A 23,938-nucleotide genomic window follows, 5' to 3' on the forward strand; every position below is an offset into this window, starting at 1 on the left:
AAAATAATTATATAATTGGTTTCGAAATTGAATTTGTGTATAAATTTTATATAATTAAGAGAAACACAACAAGAACAAACACAAACGAATATAATTATTAATTAAATTAATTAAATGTTATAAACACGTATAAAACTTTTTGTTGAATACTAAATTTTAATTGCTTTATCACAAATTTAATTCAAATTAAATTAAATTTTCTTATACACCTTAATATTTTGCAGATCTTCCCGATCCAGTTAAGAACTGTACAGCCTACAATGCAACCGCAAATTCTATGCAGATTCAATGTATACCTGGCTATGATGGTGGTATACCACAACATTTTCATGTACAAGTTTATGATGAATTGAATCGTCAAATCTTATATAATACTTCGTTTCGTAATCCTGAATTTACCGTTAAACGTTTGCCAAGTGATTCGGTATTTGTTATACGCATAACTGCGGTCAATGCTCAAGGTGCTAGTAAAATCTCTTATCGTGTACGTGGTCGTACGCTATCGGCACCACTGTTGAGAACAGGTGAGTGAGTGAGAGTGTTTGTATCTATAAGATACTTAAGTAAATGTTTTTAGCTTGTGTTGTGGACTTAAAATTGAAAATCCTATGGGTTTTAGGTGTAAGAAAGTATAATGGGGATTAAGTTGCAATGCATGGAAAGTTATAAATTTTTGGGTGGTTGTTTGGTCGTTTAAAAATAGGATACTTTTTAAAGTATTGGTGAGTGTTAGGCTATGAACTGTTCCACTCTTTGTGGCAACATATAGACTCACAAATATACTGCTTTTGAAAATTAATCTACTTCCAGTAGGAGCGATCTGCAACAAATGAAATAAATCGTGGTCGGACCGGGCAATATTTGGACTATGATGTGGCTGAGGTCAATCTTTCTTGATTGCAGATCCTCTTTAATCATCCGATCCAAATTCAGATATACCGCAGTAATGGGAGTCTTTCTCGTGATCGGTATAGATACTTTATAATAGTCCGGTTGCGATTTAAGAAGCAGCACAGTATATTGAAGTCTTAAATTTCTTAGAAATGCAGACCATTACCTTGGCTCGGTTTCAGCAGCTCCTTATAAATTCCATTTAATTTAGTTAAGACACAAACCATAAGTAAAAGGATCGATTTCTTTAAATGCTTTTATTTTCATTTGAAATTTTTGAACAGAAGTCTTCAATATTTTTTCAACTATTTTAATTCAATATGAAATACAAAACCAAAATTTTCAATTAAAAAACTTAAACCGCAAAATCTAAAAAATATTTATTTTTATTCTATATAAACCTTAATTAATTTTTAACATTTTGACTAACAATTCTCTAACGTTTGGTATTTTTTTCAATTTCACTTTTATTTCATATGGTTAACGCTTTATTGGACTTATATTTAACATCATTATGCTGTTGCTGGTATTTTTTTTTCGGAAAACCCACAAACTCTCATCATTTTTCAATACACACAACCAAAAAATGTGCAAAATCGAAAAATTAAAAAAAAACTCACACAAACACACTTTCTATTCTGTATGCGAAAACGAAAAAAAAAAAAAAAACAATTGAACTTCATTCATTCAAACAAATAGCATCCTCTACGGCGGTTTTAGTTCAGCTAACACCATTGCTAGGAGCATTGGTTGGTGTCATAGCAACACTTGTACTGGTGGCCATTTGTATTGTGATTTTCATGAAATTTCGTACAAAACACACACGTCGCGGCCCAAATGGTGATACCACAACAACTGAAGCAGACAAAGGTAGTGCTGAACCACTCTCACGCAACATGGGCAGTCATTCAAGTTTAGAGGATAAAAATCCTGATGTTATACCACAGGAAACGAACAGTGAAGATGAATTTCATTTAGAGGAGAAAGCATTCGATCGTTTGAATATGGAATCACAGCGTATTTTGTATACACCCACATCTAGAATAAATACACAATCACCACCACCGCCCTCACTATCGCCAACGTTTGGCAAACAGGTATGTACTGGCACACATTTACTTATCTTTATAGCTGCATATGTACGTATGAGTATTAGTATTAGTGAATGTTAACTAAATTTCAAAATTACTTTGTGCTGTCTAGTAGGGGCGTAAACTGGGCTGTTAAAGCTAGACAGTAATATTTGTAAAAAAAATCACTAGTAACTCTTAGTTTACAAAGAAAAATTGGAGTAGTTTGCTTTTAACAAATAAAAAAATCATTTATTTGCTTTGGATGCCAGTGTTTACCCTTAGTCTGGCCAGCCAGCACCATCAGCAACCAAGTGGCCGGCAAATTAAACAAGAAAATAATAACAAATGGCAGCAGGTGTAAAGTTAGTTTTTATATATTTACCCCCCCCCCCCCCTAAAACTCCCATCAACTGCTCTAGTCTCGCTATTATTTGCATTTACTGAACTATGAGTAAGTGCTAACGAAATTTGCATATACTTCATGGCGTACTATCAAAGGAGCTTTTGATTTGTTTAGCAAAACTAAACTACAACAGCCTCTATGGCATTTTTTTAATCAAGTTGTGTAAATATTTCGTAAAAGTATTATTATTCATTTTTTGCCTAAGTGTATGCTTTAATTTATTTAGCGTTTTCAAAGGCTTGCAAAAGTAGCTAAATAAATTTCAAGTATTCATTTAGGAGGGAGTAGATACTGAGTATTTTGAGTTCATGAAAAAGAGGTGTTTGTTTGTTTGTTTATTTTTAATGAAAATCTTTAGTTAATTTAAGATTTTAAGGGCTTAATTGTAAACGCCTTGAAGTAGGCAACGTTTTTCAAATATATTTTCAATTATTGTGAATCAGAAGAGAATCCTGATATAAGGAAACTGCTTTAAATGAGTTTGAAATTAAATTGTTAATGTATTGTTACAGACAATCATGCGGACCAATAGATTAGTTCATGTCCTGGTCGATAGACTAGTATTTACACTAGTCAGTATAGTGGTCAACAGACTGGCCAATGGACTAGTTCATAGAGTAGTTCATACACTAGTCGATAGTCTAGTTAATATACGCTATAATCGTATATATTATCGACCAATCTATAAGTTTGTCAATAGATTGGTCGATAAACTACTTCATAGACTATTCAATGGCATAGTCCATAGACCATTCAATAGAATAGTCCATAGACTATTCAATAAAATAGTTCATAGACTATTCAATACATTAGACCATAGACAAGTCAATAGACTAGTCCATAGACTGGTTAATAGACTAGTCCATAGACAAGTCAATACGCTGGTCTATAGACTAGTCTATTAACTAGTGCATAGACTAGTGAATAGAGTAGTGAATAGAGTAGTGAATAGACTAGTGAATAGACTAGTGAATAGACTAGTGAATAGACCAATTAATAGACTAGTGAATAGACTAGTCCATACAGTACGAGCCAATAGTCTAGTCAATAGACTGATCAATAAACTTGTTAATGAACTTATCCATTGACAAGTCAATACACGAGTCAGTAGACTAAGCAACATAGTAGTCAATTGGCTGGTCGACATACAAGTCTATAGACTGGTCAGCGGACTTATTCATAAACAATTCAGAAGACCACTACATATACTGCCCAATAGTCTAGTTCATAGTCTATTCTATAGACTAGTCAATAGACTAGCGCACAGACTAGACAATAGATTAGTAAACAGGCTAGATACCAGCTTAGTAAACATACTAGTACATAGACCAATAGTCAATATCATAGACAAGTCTAAGGTCTACTCCATAGACCAAAGTATAGATTATACAATAAACTAGTCTATAGTTAGTAGATTGGTCAATAGATTTGACAATAAAGTAGTCCATAGACTAGTCCATTTTTTTACTTAAAAGCATTCATTAATATACCTTCACGTATTACAAATATCACTCGTAAAAATTATCACACTTTATTACAAGCATTAATAAAAATTTTACTTCAAATAATTACAAAAAAAGTCCTCCTACTGACCCTATAACTTACTTCTCATTCTCATTAAATCAAAAGTAGCAAAAAGTAAAAGAAAATAAATAAATAAACTAGATATTAATTATAAATATTTACTACAAATACAAAACGCCCATAAACTAACAACAATTTTCAACTTAAATTTTCACTCCCTAAGGTATGCTTTAATTTTATTTTAAATCCTTAGTATCACTAGTACTAAAAACAAAGTTTTTTTTATCGCAAAGAAACAAGTAAAGACTGAGGCAGTTAGTATTAACTTGCACGAGTAAATAATAAGAGAAAGAGCAAAAACAATAATAACAATGCATAGAAATCTTAAGTATCCGTTCGTCATCGTCGTCCCTGCCACTTAACAACAACAATTACTGTTATTTACACTTAATGCTAACAACATACTTATCATGAAAGAAAAATAGAAGACAAACAAACAACAACAACAAAAAACAAATTATAACTACAAGTACTGTGTGGCAGGGAAACAAACAGTGGCAAGATCATTATATACACATACAAATACAACAAAACAGCCTCATTATATATAACGTCATTACAACCTCGTCGTCGTCGTCATCATCATCATCAACGCCATCATCGTCATTGTCATTACATATTTCAACACAAACAATAATAAAGAATAATAACAAAGTAAAAGTAAAGCAAAATATTTCACAAATACTAACACCATCATAAAAACTAATAAAGAACAAACAGCCACACTATTACATTTAAACTGCCCAGCAGTTAAAGGGGGTATCTATACCCGTACTAGTCATTTTGTCAAACATTTAGGTTTACCTTGGTACTTAGCAGATTTGGATATATAATTGTTTATTTTACCATTTGATTGTATTAGAAGTAAAGCACTTAGTATTTATCAGCCTATAAGTATACTACACTTTTAGTTTAAGTTCATTTTCAAACTGTTTTACTTGAGATACTATACTGAAAAAGGCTTAAATAATAGTTTCTATAGATTATATGCGGACGTTTGATTTGCTGCTTGTTTATATGGTGTTACTGAAAGAACTATTGACTACCTGCCAGATTACTTAGGGACACTAAAGTCTAAAATAATCCAAATATAACTTTAATCATCTTATAGTAGTCTAGTCTAGTCTATAGTCTAGTCTATAGTCTAGTCTATAGTCTAGTCTATAGTCTAGTCTATAGTCTAGTCTATAGTCTAGTCTATAGTCTAGTCTATAGTCTAGTCTATAGTCTAGTCTATAGTCTAGTCTATAGTCTAGTCTATAGTCTAGTCTATAGTCTAGTCTATAGTCTAGTCTATAGTCTAGTCTATAGTCTAGTCTATAGTCTAGTCTATAGTCTAGTCTATAGTCTAGTCTATAGTCTAGTCTATAGTCTAGTCTATAGTCTAGTCTATAGTCTAGTCTATAGTCTAGTCTATAGTCTAGTCTATAGTCTAGTCTATAGTCTAGTCTATAGTCTAGTCTATAGTCTAGTCTATAGACTAGTCTATAGTCTAGTCTATAGTCTAGTCTATAGTCTAGTCTATAGTCTAGTCTATAGTCTAGTCTATAGTCTAGTCTATAGTCTAGTCTATAGTCTAGTCTATAGTCTAGTCTATAGTCTAGTCTATAGTCTAGTCTATAGTCTAGTCTATAGTCTAGTCTATAGTCTAGTCTATAGTCTAGTCTATAGTCTAGTCTATAGTCTAGTCTATAGTCTAGTCTAGTCTAGTCTATAGTCTAGTCTATAGTCTAGTTATAGTCTAGTCTATAGTCTAGTCTATAGTCTAGTCTATAGTCTAGTCTATAGTCTAGTCTATAGTCTAGTCTATAGTCTAGTCTATAGTCTAGTCTATAGTCTAGTCTATAGTCTAGTCTATAGTCTAGTCTATAGTCTAGTCTATAGTCTAGTCTATAGTCTAGTCTATAGTCTAGTCTATAGTCTAGTCTATAGTCTAGTCTATAGTCTAGTCTATAGTCTAGTCTATAGTCTAGTCTATAGTCGAGTCTATAGTCTAGTCTATAGTCTAGTCTATAGTCTAGTCTATAGTCTAGTCTATAGTCTAGTCTATAGTCTAGTCTATAGTCTAGTCTATAGTCTAGTCTATAGTCTAGTCTATAGTCGAGTCTATAGTCTAGTCTATAGTCTAGTCTATAGTCTAGTCTATAGTCCAGTCTATAGTCTAGTCTATAGTCTAGTCTATAGTCTAGTCTATAGTCTAGTCTATAGTCTAGTCTATAGTCTAGTCTATAGTCTAGTTTTTAGTCTAGTTTTTAGTCTAGTCTATAGTCTAGTCTATAGTCTAGTCTATAGTCTAGTCTATAGTCTAGTCTATAGTCTAGTCTATAGTCTAGTCTAGTCTAGTCTATAGTCTAGTCTATAGTCTAGTCTATAGTGTAGCCTATAGTGTATATTTCTAATGTATAGTCTAGTGTATAGTCTAGTGTATAGTCTAGTGTATAGTGTAGTCTATAGTCTAGTCTAGTCTATAGTCTAGTCTATAGTGTAGCCTATAGTCTAGTGTATAGTCTAGTCTATAGTCTAGCCTATAGTCTAGTCAATACTCAAGTCTACAGTGTAGTCTATATAATGGGGATTTATTGTCTTACTTCAAAACTTCTAGGTACCGTTCAAATTAATGATGAAACGCAAACCACATACAGACACGCATAGAAAAATACATACACACTTAAAGGAACAACATCATCAACAACACGAAAAACTAAACCATTAACTAACAAACCAATATACAAACAGATTCAAAAACCCTACAAATGGACAGACTAAACAGCACCACCATCAAACAAACATAATTCCATTGTTGTCTTATCACTTTGATAGCCTGTCAATAATTTGCAGCAATTTAATATTTTTTCCATGTTTCCATTTTTTTTCTATCCACAAAGAAACCTAAACCCTATAATAAACTAAATACTTGTATGTTTGTATTATGTATGTATGTATATGGTAAAGTGTCCACAAAGAACATGTTGAAGAAGTTGTCCATCTAAATGAAATGACAAACTAAATGATGGAGTGTAAGTAATAGAAACGTATAAACTAGAAAGACAGACTTTAATAACGAATATAGAGAGAAAGAGATAGAAAAAAAACTGACAAGTAAAAATAATAAACAAAAAAATATACTTTTATTTCAACAAAATATTATAGCATATTTATAAGGTGGTGATTTTTCTTTATTTTAATAGCATACTTTAGGAGGCTTTTTATATTTCTGTGCATTTTTCTTTTTTCGCTTTTTTCATAGCTTTAAATGCTTTACAACTGGGACTGAGTTAGTATTATTAATTGGGGGATTGAAAATGCTGGCAAATGTCTATTAGAAAGGCCAGTGGGGTTTTTTAGTGTCCTTTTATGAGCAGACTATTAAAGAAAGTGTGTAAATAAGGGATTAGTTTTTTTTCCCTAATTTTGTTTGTTTTTATGACAGCATATTAAGGGAGATATTTTTATTTGTTTGCATTTAAGTAAAACTAAACAAGTAATAGTTCACTCCCTGTCTGGTGTTGGAAAAAGTTGAGGAGTATTATCTATATTTGGAAAAAAAATTTTGCTTTCAAAAAAGTTTTGAAGTGTAAAGCAAAATATAAGAGGTTTTAATATTGTTTTTCAAAGCAAATATCGTAGACTTTCATAGGATCCTTAATTGTATTTAAATCTTTAAAACATTTTTCTCTAAGGTAAACAATATTTATTAGACATTTTGCTTATTGCCACAGATTTGGTTATTTATACTTTCCTTTCTTCTACAAATCCCATTATTATACTTTATATAAGAGTCCTAAACAAAACCTTTTCTATTCAATTCAATATGTCTGCTACTAAAAACTTTTCTATACTTCAATGTCCTTATACACTACTTAAAAAATTCATCAATCTTATCTTGTTTTTAAAAAAATCTACTTTAAATTTTATTTATTTGATTTTATTTGACCAAAACTTACACACTACAAGTCTATTAAAACGATTAGATAATTCTTTTGAACTGTTCTACAGTTTGAGGGGGGGTGATGAACAAAAACTTTCTTTTTATACTTTTTTCATTAGTAAGGTCATTGATTTTAATGTTTACACAACAATAATCTAATATACATACATATAAAACACACACACACCATGAAAACAAATAAGTAAAATAAAGGAAAGAGCAAAAAGTATGTATAACTTTTCCTAAAACGGAAGTGCGTGCCCAAAATCTTAAGATAAACAAGAAAATACTTTTTTGTTTGTGTGGGTGTTACTAAATTCTATACTTTATGAACATTCTCTACTACTATCATAATTTCACAAAAATAAAACTGACAAACACTCTGGACTTAGGACTTAGGCATGTGTATATTAAACAAAAAAATAATGATGAAACAGGAGAAAGAAAGTGAAAAAGTATGTGTAATTTCTAACTCAAACTATAATAAACCGGATGTTGTTATGAATAGTAACAAAAAACTGAAAATAAGTAGAAGCAAACAAAATTGTGTATGTTATTTTGCAGGCTGTCTCTATTCCAATTTCATTTTTTTTGTTTTCTCAGAAAACTTAATCATACTTATACAAACAAAAGTTTACACATACACACACACTCACGCTTACTATGAAATATGATTATAAACAAACACACTTGTAGAGAAAAGAAGAGAAACTAATTTGTTAGAGACCCTGCAGTTAGGTATGACTGTCCGGTACCTATGGTTTCGTTCATTACAAATACAATTTACTTTCATACTCATAGATTATCATCAGCTCTAGATTACTTGAGGAACTAAATTACTTGAGAATACAAAATGAGATTAGGTTTCTGATGTATTAAGATCAATAGGATATTTTGTTCCCTTGAAAAATTGCAGGGTACATATTTAATATAGAGTGTTTAAGATTATTGTGGAGGTGTATTAATAGACACGTTTATTTGTCTGTCTGAGATTTTTCATTTACCCCCTCAGAGTTTTATAAACAAAGGTATGTAGATTAGGGATGTATTAATCTTAATGAAATCTAAATACTGCACTGAACTAGAACTGAACTAGAACTGAACTAGAACTGAACTAGAACTGAACTAGAACTGAACTAGAACTGAACTAGAACTGAACTAGAACTGAACTAGAACTGAACTAGAACTGAACTAGAACTGAACTAGAACTGAACTAGAACTGAACTAGAACTGAACTAGAACTGAACTAGAACTGAACTAGAACTGAACTAGAACTGAACTAGAACTGAACTAGAACTGAACTAGAACTGAACTAGAACTGAACTAGAACTGAACTAGAACTGAACTAGAACTGAACTAGAACTGAACTAGAACTGAACTAGAACTGAACTAGAACTGAACTAGAACTGAACTAGAACTGAACTAGAACTGAACTAGAACTGAACTAGAACTGAACTAGAACTGAACTAGAACTGAACTAGAACTGAACTAGAACTGAACTAGAACTGAACTAGAACTGAACTAGAACTGAACTAGAACTGAACTAGAACTGAACTAGAACTGAACTAGAACTGAACTAGAACTGAACTAGAACTGAACTAGAACTGAACTAGAACTGAACTAGAACTGAACTAGAACTGAACTAGAACTGAACTAGAACTGAACTAGAACTGAACTAGAACTGAACTAGAACTGAACTAGAACTGAACTAACTGACTAGAACTGAACTAGAACTGAACTAGAACTGAACTAGAACTGTACTAGAACTGAACTAGAACTGAACTAGAACTGAACTAGAACTGAACTAGAACTGAACTAGAACTGAACTAGAACTGAATTAGAAAAAACTTAGTATAAGTTTTGATGTTTACCTATAACTAGCTTATCACACATACACACACACGTATGACCCAGTAAAACGATGGTTGTCCGATTCTGGTGAAAATCACCTTAATATCTATAAATACATCAGTACATATTTATGTATATTAGTATCTCTATATCGATATTTCTAAATCTATACATATTGAACAATTTGTAGATAATGTCAATTTAGCAAACAAACTGTTCAAAAGTCTTTCACATAAATATCTATCTATTGATAACAAAATATCTTTCTTAGGCAAAAATTTCATGCAAATACATATGTATATACATACATTCACATAAACATACATATATGTTTCTTCTCTACATCCTTCTCTTCATCTACGACATCTTCTACATGTTAATAGGCATTTGTTTCGACAATAACCGGAAACATAGAAAAACGGATATAATAGTCATTTATAATTCTTTTTACTGATTTATAGGTGCAAGTGTTGGAAAACTGAAAATATTCACACATACACAAAATAACTACTACCATATACGAAATATGAAACATGAAAAAAATCAATAAAGGACCAATTTATAGATTGAAAATGACAGCAGATAATGATGATATGGATAAATTTAAGTAGAAAGAGGCTTTTAGTTAGAAAATTTAATTTAAATTTCTTTATTTTTTTTCCAATTTTATCACAAAACTACAAAAGTTAAGCTGCTTTTAGTTAAGGTTGAGTGAAGTGTTTGCTGTTTGGAAAAAAGTTTTCCGGTTTATAAGTTTATTTTTTTGTGTATTTATTAATTTTGCTATGCAGCAGAAAAAAGTTTATAATGGATTTTATTTTTATTTTATCAAGAGATGAAATATTCTAGTATAAGCTGTTAAGTAGGCTTAAAATTAAAAATAAAAAAAATATATTATTGATAGCAAAAATATAAAAGTGATAAGTGTCATTGATAATTTTGGAATTAATAAAGTTTTAAAAGTTTTATAATATCAAATTCCCTTAATATTGATGGATTTAAAATATTTGTGAAATTTCAACACAATTTTTTTAAGAATGTTTAAATAATAATGTAAGACCTAGTTCAGCTCAAGTTGAGTGAATTTGTATTTCAACTTAATTTTTGAAAGAGAAATAAAGTATAACACCAACGTTTTGAATGACAGTGAAAATAGCTCTTCCATCAGCAAATATGTAGCATATTTTCATGCGTTATAATTAAACAATACGAAATGGTTTTTAACCGAACTAAATAAATCAAATGTCAAGCATAATGATCACCTAGTGAATTTCTAATCAAATCACATACAAATGATCTTATTAGATTTTAACTATTCATTTCTATTGGAACGCAACTCTGTGGTGTGTCTTTGCTTATCAACTATTTGTGTCTTAGCTATATAAGTATCTTAGAAAAGGTGCGTGTCAAGGCTAATGTAGTATTGTGATAACCTCAGCACAGCCACCTATTTGTAAAACAAAATCTAAAATCATTTTATCAGAAAATTTATGGAAAAAATTTAACTTATTGAAAATTTTGGAAAATTTTTTCCAAAAAGAAAATTTGTAGAAATTTTGTTTGAAAAACAATTTTAAGGAAAGTTTTCTCTAATCAGTCTATAGTCTAGTCTATAGTCTAGTCTATAGTCTAGTCTATAGTCTAGTCTATAGTCTAGTCTATAGTCTAGTCTATAGTCTAGTCTATAGTCTAGTCTATAGTCTAGTCTATAGTCTAGTCTATAGTCTAGTCTATAGTCTAGTCTATAGTCTAGTCTATAGTCTAGTCTATAGTCTAGTCTATAGTCTAGTCTATAGTCTAGTCTATAGTCTAGTCTATAGTCTAGTCTATAGTCTAGTCTATAGTCTAGTCTAGTCTATAGTCTAGTCTATAGTCTAGTCTAGTCTATAGTCTAGTCTATAGTCTAGTCTATAGTCTAGTCTATAGTCTAGTCTATAGTCTAGTCTATAGTCTAGTCTATAGTCTAGTCTATAGTCTAGTCTATAGTCTAGTCTATAGTCTAGTCTATAGTCTAGTCTATAGTCTAGTCTATAGTCTAGTCTAGTCTAGTCTAGTCTAGTCTAGTCTATAGTCTAGTCTATAGTCTAGTCTATAGTCTAGTCTATAGTCTAGTCTATAGTCTAGTCTATAGTCTAGTCTATAGTCTAGTCTATAGTCTAGTCTATAGTCTAGTCTATAGTCTAGTCTATAGTCTAGTCTATAGTCTAGTCTATAGTCTAGTCTATAGTCTAGTCTATAGTCTAGTCTATAGTCTAGTCTATAGTTTTGACTATAAGCTGGATTATAGTCTAGTCTATAGTTTAATCAATAGTTAAGTCTATGGGCTAGTCTCTATTTTATGTACTTGTATATTGTGTAGTCTATATTCTAGTCTAAAGTCCAGTTTGTAGTCTAGTCTATAGCCTAGTTTGCAGTCTAGTCCAGTGTTTGGTTTATACATGTCTGTAGCATAGTATAGTCTATAGTTTAAGCGACAGTCTAGTATGTGTTGTAGGTCTAGCGGAAGTACTAGTACTACTTCAAAATTTCAATTTTCCATGCCTGCCAACAACTATTAAAATTTTTCGATTTATCTACTAGAAAAGTTATATAAACCTTTTTTAATTAAATTTATTTTGTTTTTATTCTATGCCACCGATAAATCTTCGCCAATATTTTTTTAAATCCTCAATAAACAACAATTTTAACACCCCACCTCACTAAACAGCCACTTTAAGGTTGTGTGCCAAAAAAAAAAAAAAAAAACGGAAATGTTTAACTATAAAACTAAATTTTTGCGCACTACAATTTTTCTCGTTGATATTTGTTGTTTTTGTTGCTCTTCTTCATCAGTTTATTTTTTATGGTTTTTGTTACAGGTATCAACTTATACGTCTAATATAAAACGTGACTTAAATATTTATATTAGACTTCGTTGTAAAAAAAAGCGCAAAAAAGCGAACACTACCCATTCAATCTTTCACGCCATAAAGTTTGTTTGGAATTAAAAGCACGAATTTATGCAAAAAAAATATTTGTCAAATTTACTACTAGCAATTTCTGCACCCACACAACAACAACCATTTTTTACACCTGCTACACAGGGCAGTGAAGTAAAGGAATTAAAGCGGTATTACTAGATTTTTATATTTTTCATTTTATTGTGTTAAGTTTTCGTAGCAGCATTTATTCAAATCTATTGTATAGTTAAATTCTTATAGTATTTGGATTGTTAGTTCATGGCTGTGTATTTCGTCTATATTTTAATACTATTTTTTTCTTCGTTTGCTACTAAAATCGATTGTTTTGTGTGCATTTTCTTTTTGCCATAATAAATTGACACGTCAAGTTATCAATACGTGTAATGGTGTACCTTTACGAGATGTATGTATGTGTAGATGTGTAGGGTTAGTTGTAATGGTATGACTTTCCTGTTTGCGGTATGTGTGCAATATTAAAATATTTGAAAAATATCAAACAATTTGGAAATTTTATGAAATATTGTTTAACTTTTTTCTGTGGGTGTTTTCTAGTTATTATTGTTGTAGGTGACAGCTTAACTGTAAAACAACAACTACAGCGAAAAATAACGAGTAGGAACGATTTGATGGGCATCTCCGATCAATTGTTGAAAAACGACCATAACCAACTTATTGTTACTTTGTTTATAAGGTTAAACGTCAGAGCCATAAAAACGGCATGTGTTTTTGGTTAAAATTGCAAAAACTGTATAGAGAAAATAGGGCTGTAAATAAAAATGTGCTTTTTGTATTAAATAAAACTTAAGAGTTATTTGCTTTTTGGGATAAATAACTATTGGTAGTTATTGGCCAAAATTTTACAGAAATGTTTGTCAATAAATTTTTGTGAGAGAACTTAAAAGGATTAAGGATAAAAGCTGCAAAAAACACAGTAAAGAGTATAACATTGTAGTGTAAAATTTTTACGAACAAAGTTTTAGCAAATATAAACAATTTTAAACAAGTAAGAGTGTTATATTCGACCATGCCGAATCTTATATACCCACCATCAAATCATCCTTATAAATAAACGTTGATATTATCGATCTATGTTGAATCATATGTCGATATTATTATGAACATCAGGGAAATATTTGGAAGAGGGAAATTAATAAAGGCTTAAGCATGGACCGTGCTCTTCCGAATTAAAAATATTAATTTTGTTTGATCCAATATTTATAACCATAAACTCATACAAAACTTGTTTATGTGAAATTTCATCGCTGTAGTCGCATTTGAGCGTTACAGCCAGTATCGAGCGTTACAGTCACTATCTGAGGGGGACCTTATATGGAGGGTGGGGTCAGTTATAGACCGATCCCCATAAAATGTGATAAATAGTTTTTGGCTAGTACAAAACTTGTTTACGTAGAATTTCACTGCTGTAATAGCATTTTTGAGTCAGTAATCAGCGTTAAAGTAATTTTCCGAAGGGGACCTTATAGGGAGGTATGGTCAATTACAGACTGATCCTCATAAAATTTACTGAGAGATTGTAGCTAATACGAAAATTGTTCATGTCGTACTCAGTACTCGCAGTTTTAAGCTAGTAATGAACTTTAAAGTCATTTTCTGAAGGGGACCTTACAAGGGGGATAGGGCTAATTAAGGACCGATCCTTATAAAATTTGATAAAGAACTTTTGGCTCACACAAAACTAGTTTGTGACTTAAAGTCATTTTCTGAAGGAGACCTTATATGGGGGTAGGGTCAATTATGGACCCACCCTCATAAAATTTAATAAAATGATTTTAGTTCCTATAAAAATTTTTGATGTCAAATTTTATTGCTATATATATGCACATATGTTTCTTCAGGTCAGATATGAGCATTAAAGTAATTTTCTGAAGGGGACCTTGTATTGGGGGTAGGGTCAATTATGAACCGATCCTTATAAAATTTTACGAAGAGATTTAAATTCTTATAAAACATGTTTGTGCCGAATTTCATCGCTATTGAAGCTTTTCTTAGCCAGTTATGGTCGATAAAGTCATTTTCTGAAGGGGACTTTATATGGGGGGTAGGGTCAATTATGGGCCTATCCTTATAAAATTTTACAAAGAGATTTATGTTCCCATAGAACATGTTTGTGCCGAATTTCACCGCTATTGATGCTTATCTTAGCCAGTTATGGGCGATAAAGTCATTTCTGAAGGCGACTTTATATGGGGGGTAGGGTCAATTATGGGCCTATCCTTATAAAATTCCACGGAAAGATTTATGTTCCTATAAAACATGTTTGTGCCGAATTTCACCGCTATTGATGCTTCTCTTAGCCAGTTATGGGCGATAAAGTCATTTTCTGAAGGGGACTTTATATGGGGGGTAGGGTCAATTATGAGCCTATCCTTATAAAATTTTAGAAAGAGATTTAGGTTCCCATGAAACATGTTTGTGCCGAATTTCACCGCTATTTGTTCTTCCCTTAGCAAGTTATGAGCGATAAAGTCATTTTTGGAGGGGACTTTATGTGGGGGGTAGGGTCAATTATGGACCGATCCTTATAAAATTTAAAAAAAAGATTTATGTTCCCATAAAACATGTTTGTGCCGAATTTCACCGCTATTGATGCTTCTCTTAGCCAGTTATGGGCGATAAAGTCATTTTCTGAAGGGGACTTTATATGGGGGGTAGGGTCAATTATGAGCTTATCCTTATAAAATATTAAAAAGAGATTTAGGTTCCCATAAAACATGTTTGTGCCGAATTTCACCGCTATTGATGCTTTTCTTAGGCAGATATGGGCGATAAAGTCATTTTCTGTAGGGGACTTTATATGAGGGGTAGGGTCAATTATGGACCGATCCTCATAAAATTCTACGAAGAGATTTAGGTTCCTATAAGACATATTTGTGCCAAATTTCAGCGCTATTGGTTCTTCCCTTAGCAAGTTATGAGCGATAAAGTCATTTTCTGAAGGGGGCCTTATATGGGGGCTAGGCGAAATTGTGGACCGATATTGCCCATTTTCAATACCAAACAAACTGCATCAACTAGAAGTATCTCTGCCAAATTTCAGCTCGCTAGCTGCTTCCATTTGGACTCTATCGTGTTTTCAACAGACAGACAGACAGACAGACAGACAGACAGACGGACAGACGGACAGACGGACGGACATGGCTAGATCGTCTTAGAATCTTATAAGGACCCAGAATATATATACTTTTATGGGTCTTAGACGAATATTTCAATGTGTTACAAACGGAATGACAAAAACAATATACCCCCCATCTTTTTTGATGGTGGGTATAAAAATTAAATATATATTTTTGAGAACAGACTTGATAAGCTTTCGAAAGCTTACTGAATACTTATAACATAAACTTGAGAAAAGGTATCAAATACAATAAAAGCTCAAGTGCCTTTCGAAAATTTTACATAAAACATAAACTTGAAAAAAGTCTAAAGCACAAGGAAAGCTTAACCAACTTTCTATAGCTTTTGGTTACAGAGCTTTTTAATGAACTTAAAATTGTATTCAAAATTATACCTAACTTTTAAAGCTCTCTGAATGCCTGAGAAGTTAAAACTTAAGTATTCCAGATAAAATAGAAGCTTTGTAAAACGCTCAAACATTAAAAAAACATTTCAGATAAATGCTGATTTAGTTTGTAGAGCTTTTAAAAGCTCTATGACTGCTTTGAAAGTTACAAATTCAACAAATTAACATAAAATGCATACTTTTTGAAAAGCTTTTGGATTTCCACAGCAAAGTTTTCTTTTTATGATCAACTTTTGAAAGCTCTTTGAATACCTGAAAAGTTTAAACTTAAGTATCTCACATAAAATAGAAGCTTTGAGAAACACATTTCAGATAAATGCTCATAGATTTAGTTTGTTGAACTTTTAAAAGCTCTATGACTACTTTGGATGTTACAAATTCGATAAATTAACATAAAATTTTAACTTTTGAAAATCTTTTGAGTTACTCTTGTGCGATTCGATCTTTATTTGTACACTTTTCTTTTCCACAACAAAGTTTTTTCTTTATGATCAGCTTTTGAAAGCTCAGTGAATGCCTGAGAAGTAAAAATTTCAGTATTTGATGCAAAGTAAAAGCTTTGAAAAATGCTCAGACATTAAAAAACAATTCAGATAAACGGTCATAGAATTTGCTTGTAGAGCTTTTAAAAGCTTTATGACTACTTAGGAAGTTATAAATTCGATAAATTGACATAAAATGGAAACTTTTTGAAAAGCTTTTAAGTAACTCTAGTGCAATCTGAACTTTATTTTTACACTTTTATTTTCCACAGCAAAGTTTTCTTTTTATGATCAGCTTTTGAAAGCTCTCCGAATGCCTGAGAAGTTTAAACTTAAGTATTCCACATAAAATAGAAGCTTTGAGAAACACATTTCAGATAAATGAACATAAATTAAGCTTGTAGAGCTTTTAAAACCTCTCAGATTATTTTGGAAGTTACAAATTCGATAAGTTAACATAAAATGGTAACTTTTGAAAAGCTTTTGAGTTACTCTTGTACGATTCGAACTTTGTTTTTACACTTTTCTTTTCCACAACAAAGTTTTTTCTTTATGATCAGCTTTTGAAAGCTCAGTAAATGCCTGAGAAGTACAAATTTTAGTATTTCACGCAAAGTAAAAACTTTGAAAAACTCTCAGACATTAAAAAACAATTCAGATAAATAGCTTGTCCAGCTTTTAAAAGCTCTATGACTGCTTTAGAAGTTATAAATTCGATAAATTAACATAAAATGGAAACTTTTTGAAAAGCTTTTAAGTTACTCTAGTGCAGTCTGAACTTTACTTTTATACTTTTCTTTTTCACAGAAAAGTTTTCTCTTTATGATTAAAGTTTTATAAAACTCTCTTAAAACTTTATAAAGCGCTTTAAATTAAAGCTCAAATTATAAAAGCTTAAAAGCATTTTGTTACTTCGAAAAAAAGATTTTTATAGGTCAACGTTATACCCCCTTAGTCCTAATATTTAAATAATAAAACTCTTTACTAACAACAGGCCAATAATTAGTTTATTAAAGTTGTTAGTTAGTTAAACTTTTTTTATAACCTCAACCGCCTTACATACATATTTAATTATAATTACTTACAACAACAAAACAATTTCAATTAATTTAAATTTTTCTCTTCTTTTTTTTTACTTTTATGAACACAGTATGGCGAACTATCGTTGACAACAAATCCCGCCTTTAGTCTCTATAATACACCACAACGAGCTCCTGCTACTCAAAGACCTGTTTATACAGCCCCACCACCCCTACTATCGACACGAACGCCACCAAATATTTACACACGCATACCCGGACGCACCTATTTACCAGCTTATGAGACACGCACATCACCCACCTCTCCCTACGGCTCAACGACAACCTGCACCATGCCACTCTTGGGAGGACAATCGAATGGCTCATTACAAACAAACAGTAGTACAGGTACTGGCATGATTGGCAGTATGTCTGGTGTGGGGGGAGTTGGAGGGAATAGTATTGGCAGTAGTGGTAGTGGAGGTGGTGGCGGTACACTAAGTTTAACCAGCGGCAATTCAATGGGCCACTGCAATACATTGCCACATCCTAATACACAACATCAACATCAAAATCCAATATCAACAGCGTTGACCTCATCGCTAACATCGGGGAATATAACGATTGGTGCTGCACAATCCCTGCTCACGTCACCGCGTACTCATTCGGCGTATAGTAATTCAACGACAACAACAATACAATCACCACTTCTAGCCACTAGCACTCTATTGGGAAATGGAAATTATGAAACGATATCTTCCTGAGAATTACCTAAAGATGACATTAAATGTCAGATTGTATGTATTGGTGGGAGTAGTACGTGTACGACAACAACGTCCTCGGCGGAACGTACAACAATTGTTTAGAGTGTAGATATGAATACAAAATAACAAACAAACAAACAACCAGAAAATAATATAACAAAATTATATTTTTAAGGATTTTTTTTTATAGGTTTTTTGTTAATTTTTTCTGTATTATAAACTATGTAAGGGAATAATTATTATTTCTATTATTAACTTTTGTATTAGTTGTTGTAGAAAACTGACAAAATAAATTATTTTTTCTGTAGATTTTAAATGCGAAACGAAACATTAAAGTGTAACAGTTTTAAACAAACTAAGGCCTCTAGGGATGAGGAAATGTAAAACGAACAAAAAACTTTGGACTTTTTTAAAACAAGTCGCCATGGAGTTAATTTTGTTAATGTCATGATAATAAAGCCTTTTAAAAGTTTTTTTTTTTTTAATTAATTTTAAATTTAGCTATTAGTCCCAACGATTCTATTTAATAAGATAGATAAAAGGAAATTTTAAGGTCCGTCTATTTGTAATTTGTCAAACAATCTCTGTATCTAAGGTCTTTCCTTATGGAAATTACTACAAATCGATCGATGTTTATTTCCCTTTCGTCATATTTTAAACAGTCAAGTACAGTCCTAGGTGCTCCGTTTTGACATGTTCACACCATTATTGCTAAAAAAAGCTTTTAATGGAGCAAGAGTTACATATGGGCATAAACGCATAAAGCTTTTATAAAGAATTTAAACGTGATCGTGTTGATAAGTGAATCATGGACGTTTAAGTCTTGAAGGGTACTCCGTAAAGAGCCTAGGACCAGTAAAGTCCTAGCAGCAAGAAAATTGGCAATATGATTATGAAGTTTATGTTAGTTAGTTCTGCCGATTTAAATGGCTATATGGTCATAATATGGTGTCCAGTTGTAAGGAGGCTAAGTGAAAAACGGGAGCATTTTATCCATTTTCCATAGACTTAGTTTTTAAACCGAACTTTGGAAAATTTCGACCTGTATCTTAAGCTCAAGATTGACAGATGAAAAGACAGACAGAAGGGTGTCCAGTTGTAAGGAGACCAAATCAAAAAATGTATAATTCTAACCATTTTCATGCCAAATTTCATCAAATGATCTTTAAAATTTCGATCTAGATCTCGAGCACAAGATTTACTTTGACATTCAGATGGACGGACAAGTGGACGGACAGACAGGCTGAAGGGTGTCCAGTTGTAAGGAGGCTAAATGAAAAACCATTTAAAAAGTTTCCAATAGTCTTAGTTCTTAGGCAAAATTTAGCCAAATTCCATTAAATTATCTTGAACATTTCGATCTGTATCTCGAGCACAAGATTTACTTTGATACATAAACGGACAGACAAACTGAAGGCTGTCCAGTTGTAAGGAGGTTAAGTGAAAAAATGTGCAATTTTAATCATTTTCAATTGTTTCAGTTCTTAGACCAAATTTTGCCAAATTTCATAAAATTATCTTGAAAATTTCGAACTGTATGAAGAGCACAAGGTTTACTTTGACACACAGACGGACAGACAGACAGAAGAGTGTCCAGTTGTAAGTAGTCTAGAAAAAAGAAAAACGGAAGAGTATCCAGTTGTAAGGAGGCTAAGTGAGAATTAGGCCGAATTTAATTTAGTTAAATTATCTTGAAAATTACGAACTATGTATATCTTGAGAACAAGTTTTTGACACACAAAGAGAGACAAAGAGAGACAGACAGACAGACAGACAGACAGACAGACAGACAGACGGACAGACAGACAGACAGACAGACAGACAGACAGACAGACAGACAGACAGACAGACGGACAGACAGACAGACAGACAGACAGACAGACAGAGAGACAGACAGACAGACAGACAGACAGACAGACAGACGGACAAACAGACAGATAGACAGACAGACAGACAGACAGACAGGCAGACATATAAAGACTCAGAAAGCTTTAGTTAAAGTTTTCTATTCAATACCCCTGATATGCGGTTGTGCTATCAAGGCTTTATCTTCAAGTTCTTAGGTTAACAATGATAACAAATTATTGTTTCAAATTTCTGGAAATCGCCAAACTTAGACTCCATTTGTTATTTAGATTTTTAAATAACATTTTCCTTAACTTCCAAGGCCTTAGCTTTGTTCAAATTTGTTTCTTTATTCTCTACTAAACTTTATGTTACTTGCAGTTTTATTATTTTAAATACCAACTTTACAACCCAAACGAACAAATTTTGAAATAAAGACTTCCAATAGAAACCAAAAAATTAAAAACAAAAAGTTAAAATATATAAAAATTTAGAAAATGTAATAGAAATTAAAGAAAAAACTGAAAATTTTAAGAAAAACAAAACAATAGCATTTAAATAAACTAATAATTAAAGAAAGGTAATCACAGTTTTATTTATAGAATAAACTACTAATAAATGTAAACCCAAAAGTATGCTACTCTTTTAAAGTATTTAGCTTAAAGTTGAGTTTAAATAAAACTGTGAATAGCCTTAAACATAAATAAGAGCTTTTGCTATTACTTGGCAAAATATAGTAAAATTTTTTTTAAGAAAAACTTAAACATAAATAATGTAAATAATTTAAATGTAAATATTTTAAAAAAAAGAAGAAAAAACTTAAACTAAATTATAAATAAAAAAAAAAGAAATTTAGTTAGACACAATAATTATTAAAAGAAAATAAAACACGAAAAGACTATATTAAAAAAATAAAATTAATAATTTAATAAATAAAAAAAATCTACTAAATTTAAAAAAAATACTAGAAACTATTAAAACAACAACTATTAAGGCACTTAAATTTATATAAAAAAAGCTATAATTATAAAAATTAAAAAAAAAAACTGTGTATACCTAATAATATTAGACCAAAATGTATAAAAATATATTAAAATAATATTTTTCCAAATTTTATTTTATTAAAACTTTTTTTCTTAAAAAGCACAACATTATTGTTTTAATTTTAATTAAAAAAAACTAACATAAATTTTAAAAGCTATAAAACAATAAAAAATTCTATAATTAAATTTATTTTGTATATAAATTTAAATTTCTTTTTAAGCTTTAATAATAATTTTCAAATAAAAATTTTAGTTTTTTTTTTTCTTAAAAAACAACTATTTACTTATTAATTTCAACTATTATGTTTTTTAACTTTAGTATTATAAAAAAAATAAATTTTTAAATATTCTCTTTATAAATATATATTTTTTTAATAACAATAATCTTAACAAACAAAAAAAAAAAAAAACAACAAACAAATGTTTATTATACATATGTAAATGCATTTATTTTTTAGCTACCAAAATAACAACAACAATAACAACAAAAAAGTATATGTTTAATGTATTTATATTTTTCTCTTTTTTTTACTTAAATGTATAAAAATTTTAGTGAAAAAAAAAACTGAAATATATAAAAAAAAATTTAGTTATAAAAAATTTAAATATAGTTGATATAAGTTCTATATATATATATATATAAAATAATGATATGAAAACAAAAACAATAAAAAAAAGCAAGAAAAATAATAAAAAACTGAAAATATAATGAACAAATTTAACAAAAAAAAAATTTTTTAAGTGGTTTTTATTTTAAAATCAGTTAACACAAAAGTTATTATTTCATTTATTATGGTTATTTGTTTGTTTTTTTTCGGGAAGCGCATTTGTTAATAAATTAGTTTTCAGCGATAATCAGAAATAATATATAAAAGTTAAAAAAAAAAATAATATTAAAACAAATATAAATTAAAATGGCTATAAAAAGTGAGTCAGTGCTCCATTTTATTACCTTGTTAAATATGAACAAATATTAACACCATGGTTTCCATCGTTTCTCTTTAAACAAACGTGTAAAACAACTTACTCGGCTCTGATGTTGCTAAAGCCGCAGAAATAAACTTAGACCGTTATTGTCCTTTTATGGAAAAATTTCGTGAGAAAAACCTGAAATAGTGGTCCACAGTGGCACTGCTAAACTGCCAGTTCGATCAGGAAAATGTGTAAAACAGGTCTAGCTAAAGAGAGATCCAGTTTAAGTTTTTGGAAATTTATCCTAGTCTAGACAGTTTTAATTCCAAAACATTCTATTTAAACACACTTTGCGTAGTTCAGAAACTAGACTACAGAGTTGACTAATGATTATACTAGACTATAGACTAGATTATAGACTAGACTATAGAATAGAATAGACTATAGACTAGATTATGAACTAGACTATATACTAGACTATAAACTAGACTATAGGCTAGACTAAAGACTAGACTGTAGACTAGAATACGCACTAGACTATATACTAGACTAGACTATAGACTAGACTATAGGACTAGACTATAGACTAGACTATAGACAAGACTATAGACTAGACTATAGACTAGACTATAGACTAGACTATAGACTAGACTATAGACTAGACTATAGACTAGACTATAGACTAGACTATAGACTAGACTATAGACTAGACTATAGACTAGACTACAGACTAGACTATAGACTAGACTAAAGACTAGACTATAGACTAGACTATAGACTAGACCTATAGACTAGACTATAGACTAGACTATAGACTAGACTATAGACTAGACTATAGACTAGACTATAGACCTAGACTATAGACTAGACTATAGACTAGACTATAGACTAGACATAGACTAGACTATAGACTAGACTATAGACTAGACTATAGACTAGACTATAGACTAGACTATAGACTAGACTATAGACTAGACTATAGACTAGACTATAGACTAGACTATAGACTAGACTATAGACTAGACTATAGACTAGACTATAGACTAGACTATAGACTAGACTATAGACTAGACTATAGACTAGACTACTAGCTATAGACTAGACTATAGACTAGACTATAGACTAGACTATAGACTAGACTATAGACTAGACTATAGACTAGACTATAGACTAGACTATAGACTAGACTATAGACTAGACTATAGACTAGACTATAGACTAGACTATAGACTAGACTATAGACTAGACTATAGACTAGACTATAGACTAGACTAGACTAACATAGACTAGACTATAGACTAGACTATAGACTAGACTATAGACTACTATAGACTATACTATAGACTAGACTATAGACTAGACTATAGACTAGACTATAGACTAGACTATAGACTAGACTATAGACTAGACTATAGACTAGACTATAGACTAGACTATAGACTAGACTAGACTATAGACTAGACTATAGACTAGACTATAGACTAGACTATAGACTAACTATAGACTAGACTATAGACTACTAGACTATAACTATAGACTATAGACTATAGACTATAGACTATAGACTAGACTATAGACTATAGACTATAGACTATAGACTATACTAGACTAGACTAGACTATAGACTAGACATAGACTAGAC

The 23,938-nt window shown here is 30.8% G+C and overlaps 1 protein-coding gene across 1 annotated transcript in view; it reads left to right on the top strand.

Moving 5' to 3' along the window:
- The window catches only part of LOC119605030, a 252,283-nt gene extending 231,982 nt beyond the window's left edge, over nt 1-20,301 (top strand). The window contains exons 12-14 of the mRNA XM_037957970.1: nt 225-524; nt 1,591-1,988; nt 17,864-20,301. Coding sequence (XP_037813898.1) covers nt 225-524; nt 1,591-1,988; nt 17,864-18,496 — 1,331 coding nt within the window. The 3' untranslated portion in view covers nt 18,497-20,301. The remainder of the gene's footprint in view (nt 1-224; nt 525-1,590; nt 1,989-17,863) is intronic.
- The last annotated feature ends 3,637 nt before the right edge of the window (nt 20,302-23,938 follow it).

This window comes from Lucilia sericata, unplaced genomic scaffold (genome assembly GCF_015586225.1).
Source record: "Lucilia sericata isolate MDLA Ls3-8-SP2 unplaced genomic scaffold, ASM1558622v1 Contig000454F_arrow, whole genome shotgun sequence".
In the NCBI taxonomy this organism is placed as follows: Eukaryota; Metazoa; Arthropoda; class Insecta; order Diptera; family Calliphoridae; genus Lucilia; species Lucilia sericata.